Genomic DNA, 9169 nt, shown 5'->3' with positions numbered 1-9169 from the left:
GACCCCCAGGCTGGGCACAACTTCCTCATCCTTGCATCTGCCATGCCTGGCGTGTAGTAGGAACTCAAGAGATGTTTGTCGGATGAATGGGTGACTTGTGGTGGCACCCACTTGGCAGCTGGGGAGCCTTGCTTGGCTTTGCCTTTGCAAAGCTTCCTGGGTTGGGGCAGGGTTCTTTCCTGGCGGAAGAGGTTGCTAATGGCTGAGTCTCAGAGGGATGCAGTGAAACTGTTTCTGTTACATTGAACGCCCCTGTCTATGGGGAGGTGCAGTCCCTCTTTGGGAATGAGCTGCCTGGGTTGCCTCTGGCTCTGACGACGACGAGCCTCACTCCTGGGAGAGCTCAGCCTCCGTGTTGTGCTCAAAGAGTCTGCCCAAGACCCACGACAGGAAGGGTGGGGCCATGCCGCATCCTTCCTGCCTCCCCAGTGCAGTGTACCTGGCCTGCTCTCTACCTGGCTCCCTGTGTAGACAGCGAGGCTTTGTCGGTGCTCACGACTTGTGTCTGGAGTATGTCTTGGTCTCATCAGGTTCAGAACTCCCCCAAAAGAAAGAACACCATTTCTTCCATTAGTTTGGGGGTCTTCTGTGAGTTAGGCTCCTATGGCTCCCCCTCGGCCTGGGGGCTCCCTGAGCATACTATCTGCTTCCTCTGCCGCTCCAGGCCTCGGCTCTATAGGACAGGGAGAAGCTGGTGGAGGACAGACTTTGAGAGTGGCAGGGGAGGGGCCGAGGGTGGGTTTCATAGGGATGGGGTCAGGATCCCAAGGCCCAGGACAGGGTGTGGCTGGGACGAACGGTCACAGCTACAGCACAAAACTTCCCATAGTCTAGGTCTGAAAGAACTGAGCAGACCTGGAGGTGGGGAGGCCCAGGTCACCTGAGAAAGATGATGGGGTTACCAGGATTTTCTGAGATGCGTCAAGGGGCTTCCTTGACGATATTAGGGATGATATTAGGGAGCTGAGACTTGAAGTGGTTGTGGGGGACCCGCAGTGATGGACAGAGGAAGGGTAGAAGTGAGGGACCTAGGAGGAGACAGGGAAGTCAGGACAAGGCAGTGGGACCAGGGGAGGCAGTGGGTTCCTCTTGGCCACTCCTTGAGTGACTGACGACCCACTCTGCCCCAGTCTCTGCCCAAGCAGGGTGGAACCTGGCTCAGTGGTTTCCATTCAGGCTCCCAGAAGCTCCCCAAGAGCAGCTCTCTTCCACGAAGACCACGTGGGTGAGTCGTCCTGAATGGAGGCAGGAGACGGGGTGTGTTTCCCTTTGGGTTCCTTGAGAAGGCTGTTTGGTCATAGAACATCTGGCCCACTCCTTCAGCCAGCTGGGTCTCCCCTTCTCCAGTTAACTTCGCAGGCGTCTGGTTTCTCACTACACCCTGTTCCGACTCCCACTGAGAGAAAAGACAGATCACCAGGAGGGTCACAGCCTCCCTGTCCCCTTCCTGGGCCTCAGGGAGGCTGGCTGGGCCAACAGGTTGCAGACTGCTGAAGGATGACCAATGCCTGGACACTGCCCTCTCTCCCTCCTCCCTGTTTGTCCTCCCTCGAGGCTCCCTCTCATCCTCCATCCTTCCAGTTCCATCGTCAGTAATTCATAGGCCCTGGCTTCCCAGCAGACAGACTCTGGTGTCAGGAGCTGGGGGGCAGGAGGGGAGAGAGGAAGCTGGCATTTGGCCGAGCGGGAGCACCCCCCACAAAAAGGGTGGTGGAGGCGGTGGAGGAGAGCTTGGTGCCCCCCTGTCCTCCTTAACACCAGGCCACGCATGCCTAGTAAATGAGCAGTAAGAGAGGTGAGGGGCATTCACAAAAGTGACTTTATTGAGTTGTGCAGTGATGCTCTGGAGTCTTCCCCCTGCCCACAGCTCTCCAGTCACCCGTCCCCAACTCAGTCATGGAGGAAACCACCTTTCTCCCAGGAGAAGGAGCTCTGGAAACGTATCGGGGCTTAAAGGAGAGGGCAGAGAGATGGGGAGTCTCTGGAAAAGGAAGCAGGGGACCCTGATCTGGGGGGCCCCCAGTAGAGGGCCCAGGAAGAGGAGCCTGGGGACATGAGAGGCAAGAAGTGAGGGTGAGCTTCTCAGAGGCAGAGGGAGAAGGGAAGAGGGGCCCATGGGTCCTTGTAAACCTGGCTGCACCCCGACTTTCTGCCTTACCTCCAGCTTGGTCCCTCCACCCCCTTGCCCATCCTTACACCCTTTTTCCAGCCTTGGGGTCGGCCTTGCCGCTGCCCAGACACTCCATGCTGTTTTGCATCGTCCTTGCCTTGACCCTGACCTTTTGTGTAGGGTCCCTCCCTCTCTTCTGCCCAGGGAGTGTCAGTTCACACGTTTATGCCTTTGAGATGGCCCTCGGCCAGGTGCACACTTGCCCTCCTCAGTGCTCCCACAGCTGTGCCACCTGCTGTCTTTCTCTGTTCTGTCACTATCCCCCCTGCCATTGGCACCCAGAGCTTTGGGTTTTCTGAGTCTAGCACAATCCAGGCACAGGAATGGCACCAAAAACTCCAGGTACCAAAGATGGTGTTGGTTGAGAGAGAGACAGAGAGAGCAGGTATTCAGGGGAGATGGAGAGGGAAGGTGGGATGGGGCTGAGGAGTGGGCAGAGGGAGGGGGCAGAGGAAAGCAGCAGCATGGGGTAGGAGGGTGGGGCGCCCCCTCTTCAGACCACTGTGCTCAGGGTGGAGGACACCTCCACTGTGCTGAGGGTGGCACGCACGGGCTGCACGGGGGCCTGCTTGAGGGAGCGCCGGGTCTCATCCCGGTTCTGCCACACGTAGTGAACCAGGTAAGCCACCACCAGCGTCAGCCAGCCCCCCATGGTGACCAGCAGAGCCACGTCTGTGCCCCTCCGGGCCCCGCCCCGCCCCACCCCACACAGCTCTTCCTCCCGGGCCAGCAGCAGGAACTCCTGCCCCACGAGGTCTGGGCGCGCTCCCGGGCCACACACGATGCCTGTCCCGGTGCCCGGTGCCAGCCTCACCTGCCTGAGCACCTCCTGGAGGGCACAGTCGCAGTGCCACGGGTTGGCGGACAGGTTCACTTGGATCTGCAGCCCCACGAAGGCCTCCGCGGGCACCGAGGCCAGCTGGTTGGCAGAGAGGTCGAGGTGGCGCAGAGTGCCCGCCAGGCCCTGGAAAGCAGCCCCCGAGAGGTGGGCAAGGGCGTTATGGGACAGATCCAGCTCCTCCAGGACAGGCAGGTGCTGGAAGGCACCCTCTGGCAGCGATGCCAGCTGGTTGGCATCCAGGTAGAGCTTGCGGGTGTCGTTGGGGATGCCAGCGGGCACGGCGCTCAGGCCCGCCTGGCTGCAGCGGAACGTCCGCTCGCCTGCTTCCTCTGCCACGTAGCAGCCCCGGGGAGGCGCCCGGGGGCTGGGCACGGTGCCACCTGTGCCTGTCACCAGCAGGAGGAACAGGAGGGGAGCGGCGGGTGGGAGCATGACCACAGATTGGCATAGTCCTGGAGTGGAGTAGGATCTGGGGAAGAAAAGACCACATAGAGGAAGAGTGAGAGAAGAGAATTCCACCCCACCCCCACCAGCTCTCTCTTTCCGAGGTTCCTCTTTTGGGGGTTCTCTCAGATCTGGGTGACTTTCTTACTTCCTCCTTGGAATCTCTTTTGATCTAGGGCTCCTCAATAAGGCCCTTTGGGAAAAGAGTCCCCTGGGCTTGAGGCTTGTAGGGTCTGTTGATTCCAGAAGGCTGATCTCTGAGGTTTCCTGGTCCAAGGCCCTGTTGGTCATTCTGGGTTTGGGGGTGACTGTTTCTGCCTCTGCCCATGCGTTGATTTCCCTTGTTGCAGTAAAGTCTTTCCCCTCCCTACTTGGGTGGCTGCCAGGTGGGCCAGGGAGGCACCTGTGGGTCTGGCTGGCACTAGTGTGCTGGAGACAAGGGGGACAGATCAGGGTAGGATTTCAGGGTGCCCAGCTAGGCTAGATGACTAGGTAAGATGTGCCTCTGGCGCTGCCTTCTAGCCCATCCACCCCTTTTCTGGGAGCACCCACCCCTCTGCCTGCCCCAGTTCTGTCCCCTCTGCCCTGCTCACCCTCCCCTTTCCTCTCCCTCCTCCTCCCAGCCTCTCACCCTGTTGGTGGCAGAGCCTTCTCTTGCGCTGCTGCCCTCTCCCCGGAAGTAGTAAGTAGCCTCCCTGCTGCTCAGCTCTGGAGACCTGCTTCCTCCTCCAGAAGCCCTGTTTGCTGTAGCTGCAGGAAGTTGGGGGCTGGGGCCCAAGAGTGTTGGGTTTCCTGGCATGTGACTCTGGGCCCAGGTGTCAGATACCTGAGCCATGTCTTGGCCAGGCGATGCCAAGAGAAGGCAGATCCTGGACACTGATGAACTCTGCCCTGGGGAGACCAGGCCCCATTTCCATTCCCTGCCCCGGGCTCCCCTCTCAAGGCCTTGACGTTGCCAACTTCCATCACCCCTCTTCCAGCTGGGGCTGGGACTCTGCCTCCCAGAACCCTCCTCTTTGCCCAGAGCCTGACTGGGCAGAAGGATCCCCATGTGGTGGGGACAGAACTGGGTGGGGCCCATCTATCGTACATCCATTGCCTCCAGCAGCCTGTATCCCCACCTCCCTCTCTCCCTACTCTCTTCTGTCCTCCTGCCGTGTCCTGTGTCACCTTCTTCCCTGTGAGCCAACTTCTCTCAGCCTTTTCCTTGGAAAACGCCTCTCTGAGGACCTCACCTCCTGGCTCCCACCGTGCCCAACCCTCCTGCCTGCGGGGGATGCTACGGCTCCATTGCAGCTTTCTCCCGTGCCGGGTGGATGGCCCCTCTAGGAGCTGGAAGGGGTTCTTTGAGGCACCTCAAATCTGATAGGGTTGCCTGTGAGTTTTCCTGCTGATTTTGTGTTCTGGGTTGAAACTGACTCCAGTTTTCTCAATTTGCTGGAGCCCTTGGCTCCCAAGTTGGCACTTTGAACTCCCCTTCATGCCAGGAACCAAAGAGGGCTCAGCTCTGCCCAAGCTTCCAGATCCCGACTATCTTCACAGCCCGTGCTGCCTCTCCTAATTTCACCGGGTGGTGGGAAGGAAGGTTTTGAAGCCAGAAGATGAGATTTGCATTTAACTTTGGGCATGTCACCTCACCCACTGGTCCCTGGTGTCTGTCTTAGCAAGTGAGAACACTGCTACAGGGTTGAAAGGACATGAAGGTGCTTTGTGAAGTGCTGTGCAAATGCTAGTTTTTATGCTACTGTCTTCCAGAACACACTGCAGAACTTCCTCCGTGATTTCAGTAGCCAGGCCAGGCTTTCCCTCTCCATCTCCTGTCCTGTGTTCTGCAGGGACAGGGGGGACAAGGGATCATGGATGTCAATATCCATGTGGATCCATCTAATCCCCCAACCCCCGCTTTTATTTTTAAGACATGTTCTCACTCTGTCCTGCCCGCTGGAGTGCAGTGGTCTGATTATAGCTCATGGCAACCTTAAATTCCTGGGCTCAAGGGATCCTCCTGCCTCGACCTCCAGAGTAGCTGGGACTACAGGTGCACACCACCATGCCTGGCTAATTTTTAATTTTTTTTGTTTTTAAGAGATAGGGTCTCACTATGTTGCTCAGGCTGGTCTTAATCTCCTGGCCTCAAGCAATCCTCCCACCTCAGCCTCCCAAAGTTCTGGGATTGTAGATATGAGCCAACATGCCCACCCTGATCCATCTCATTCCTTAGCTCATGATGGCTTATCCTCTGTAATTCCCTTGACCTTGAGGCCCAACCACATCTGCTGCCTTGGCCATCCCAGGGCCTAACCTCCTGCAGAACCACCCGATCCACAGCATCTCCTGGTGCTGGGGTTTAGAGTCTCAGTGATTGACAGATGGTACCCTCAAAGGAGGGGACCATCCAGTTTAACCCTCTTAATTTGTAGATAGGTAAACTGAGGCCCAGAATGTGACCATAGTTACACAGTGGGCCAGTGGCCCTACTAAGATCAGAGCCCAGTTTCCTGCCTCCTTGTCCAACCACTCCCCGCTGCCTGCTGGCACCTGTCCAGCCTGCACGCCACACTAGACAGTGCCCGAATCCTTGCCTTGTGAGCCCTGACGATGCTCATAGTACAGAAGTGGGAGCTCTCCTGCTAGGTCAGAGAGTTGCAAGAGAACAGGAGAGCGGTGTGTCATCAAGACTAGAGAGGGGAGACTTGCACAAAGGAGAATGAGGTCATATGCTGCGGAGACCTTGCTGAGAAGGAAAACCATGCTGGATGTTACAAGAGACTGTGGGTGACCAGGACTGGACACATAATTGTACAGCCCAGCACAAAATGAAACTGTGGGGCTCCTTGTTCAAAAACTGTTAAGCATTGCAAGGTGATGGCAGCAGGGTATAAAAACAAGCACATGGACCTTCTGAACACAGGGCGAGAAAGCTTGTGCAATGATGCAGGCCACATGCCCATGAGGCTGGCCCTGTAGATTCCTTTTTTTTCCTCTTTTTTTTAGCAGGGAGTGGGTGGGGGATCAGTTGTGCTGTGGGAGGGGTGGCATGGCCCCCTCCGCAGTAGGTTACCTTTGAACAAGCAGTTTCAGAAGTGAGATGGGGCCAGAACCAGAAATCAGCTGATACCATCTCTGAGGATGTACTCACCACTGCCTCGTTCCTGTGACGTCAGCAGGGGCGTTTCACAGACTCACATTTGTCCAAGGAATCGGATAAGATGAAATTTTCTACGCTTGGGCAGGAGAAGCAAATGTTTTCTGTGTGTTGCTTGTTAGCTGGGCCAGGTGCTCTGCCACTGGAGACTTGGGTGTCCATCTTGGGATGGTGGCTGAATGTGGGACAGAAAGCTTGTGGCACCCTCCCCTCCCCCTGTTCTCCTCTCACACCGGGCAGGAGGTTTAGCTAAAGTAGAGGAGTTAAGCCTGACTCCTGAAGAACAGTCATCTCCTCACATGAGAGTGGCTTCCAGGAAAGAGTGGGACAGGGCTACCCTGAAGCAGGCAGTCTGTGCACGTGTGTGAGCCAACGGGGGCCGTGCATGTGGTTAATTAAGGGAGGCTTATTAAGTGCAAGACTCAGCAAAGAAGGGAGATCTGAGGGAGGCAGGAACCATGGTTAGGACAGTGCACACTGCAGGCTGGGGAGTGAGAGACTTGGAGCAGAAGTTCTCTGCCTTTCATTCATTGGCTCAGTGAAGATTTCTTGCGAGCCCTGTGTTCCAAGTACTGTGCTAGTCAACAGGGCTACAGATGCTGTTCTTAAGGTGGCGGGTGTGCAGCAGTGGTTCTCAAAACTCAGCTTGTACTTTAGACTCACTTGGGGAGCTTTTAAGAATTAGTGGTGCCAGGGCTTCGTCTGGACGAGTTACATTGAAATCTCTGTGCAAGGGGTCTGGGCACGGGTATCTTTCAGAAGCTCCCCAGGTATTTCTAATGTGCAGCCTAAGTTGAGAACCGTCTGTCTGGAGGGAGACAAAGACGTGTTGACACATGTCTCCGCAATGCATTAATGTGGTGTCTGCCCTACCTGACGTGTGTACCAGGAGCTTTGAGGCACAGAGGGAAGAGTGAGTAACGTGGCAGAACCTGCTGGCTGCCGACTCAGTAGCCACTCCAGACCTCCTGATAACACACACAGATCTGGGAGTAGCGATGTATTTGCTGATTGAACCTGATTGGTCTTTTTAGCCCATCAGAAATCCTGTTGTCCACTTTCCCAACCCTCTTTGCAGCTCAGGGTGGCCCAATTCTGGTCAATGACATCTAAGTGGACATCTGTGTGAGGGGTTTCTGGGACAGTCTTTGATTTCCTTGTTAGATGGGGGTGGGCCCTGCTCTTCCTCCTGCCACTTTCTCCCTGCTTTGAACATAAAAGGATCAACTGCAGCCATCTTGTGACCATCAGGTTGAAAGGCAGAAAGGAAAAGTGAAAAGTATCATTGAGACCTTGGCCTGGAGGTCACTGAACCACTCAACCAACACCAGCTGCCTCCTACCTCTAGATTCATTATGTAAGATAGATAAACCCCTTATTTCAGGGCTTCTTGACTTGGTTTCACACTAGAATCTAGGTGTTTTGTTTTTTGTTTTTTGTTTTTTTGAGACAGAATCTCACTCTGTTGCCCAGTTTAGAGTGAGTGCCGTGGCATCAGCCTAGCTCACAGCAACCTCAATCTCCTGGGCTCAAGCAATCCTCCTGTCTCAGTCCCCCAAGTAGCTGGGACTACAGGCATGCACCACCATGCTCAGCTAATTTTTTCTATATATTTTTTAATTGTCCAGCTAATTTTCTTTCTATTTTTAGTAGAGATGGGGGTCTTACTCTTGCTCAGGCTGGTGTTCACTCCATATCCCAAAGATGTGACCTCAGGGGAAAGCAGTTCAGCAGGCCCCCGGACCCTTCCCTCCCTGTTGTTGGAGACCCCCAGGGCCAGCCTGGATGGGGGATAACTGAAAGGAAAGGAGGGGGCTACTTTATCTGTCATGTCAGCCAGGGACGCATCTAAAGCCAGAATACTGGCTTTTGGGAGGAGGGCAGTTTTGGGAGGAGGGCAGCAAAGGCCTCTGCTATTCTTGTTCCTTGTGGAAAACGGCAAAGGGTATATACACCTCACACTCCCATCCTTGGATGTACTCTCTCATTTGCATAACACACATCTGAGCACCTACTGTGTACCACAGCCTCTTAGGCATCCAGGATGCATAGAGAATTAAATATCTCTGGCTGGGCATGGTGGCTCACGCCTGTAATCCCAGCACTTTGGGAGGCCAAGGTGGGAGGATGGCTTGAACCCAGGAGTTACAAGGTTGCAGTGAGCTATGATCACGCCACTGCCCTCCAGCCTGGGCAACAGAGTGAGATCCTATCTCTAAAATCAATCAATCAGTCAATCAATCAATCAATCAATCAATCAATCAATCAATCTCCCAGACAATGGAGGAGGACTGATGTGTGCACACATTTGGCCACCTGATAGCCTACTGGTGGGCTTGAGTGGGGGTCAGAGGAGCCTGGGGGATGAAGCAGTGGCCTCTGCTGGGACACCGGGGAAGGCTTCGAAAGAGGGGAACAGGTGAGCTAGGCCTTAAGGGTGAACAGGAGTCTACCAGACGGCAGAGGGTAGGAAGAAAAGCATCGTAGGCTGAGACAAGCACAAGAGAGAGCATGGTGTGTCCTGAGAGCGGTGAGTAGATCAGTGTGGCTGTGGTCTGGGATATGTACT

The 9169-nt window shown here is 55.4% G+C and overlaps 1 protein-coding gene across 1 annotated transcript; it reads right to left on the bottom strand.

The window, feature by feature from the left end:
* Positions 1-1806: 1806 nt before the first annotated feature.
* On the bottom strand, positions 1807-4201 carry LRRC3C (leucine rich repeat containing 3C). The gene is made up of 2 exons (XM_012765881.3): positions 4087-4201; positions 1807-3480 (listed from the first exon to the last, which is right to left on the bottom strand). The coding sequence occupies exon 2, from the start codon at positions 3441-3443 to the stop codon at positions 2664-2666; it is 780 nt and encodes a 259-aa protein (XP_012621335.2). The 5' UTR covers positions 3444-3480; positions 4087-4201; the 3' UTR covers positions 1807-2663.
* Between the last annotated feature and the right edge of the window lie 4968 nt (positions 4202-9169).

The sequence above is a fragment of the Microcebus murinus genome, chromosome 18 (genome assembly GCF_040939455.1).
Source record: "Microcebus murinus isolate Inina chromosome 18, M.murinus_Inina_mat1.0, whole genome shotgun sequence".
NCBI classification, from domain to species: Eukaryota; Metazoa; Chordata; class Mammalia; order Primates; family Cheirogaleidae; genus Microcebus; species Microcebus murinus.
This window is presented reverse-complemented; position numbering and strand designations above follow the sequence as displayed.

What these genes read in the sequence shown, in the direction of transcription:
- LRRC3C (XM_012765881.3), bottom strand. Translation starts at nt 3,443, where the DNA reads ATGCTCCCACCCGCCGCTCCCCTCCTGTTCCTCCTGCTGGTGACAGGC.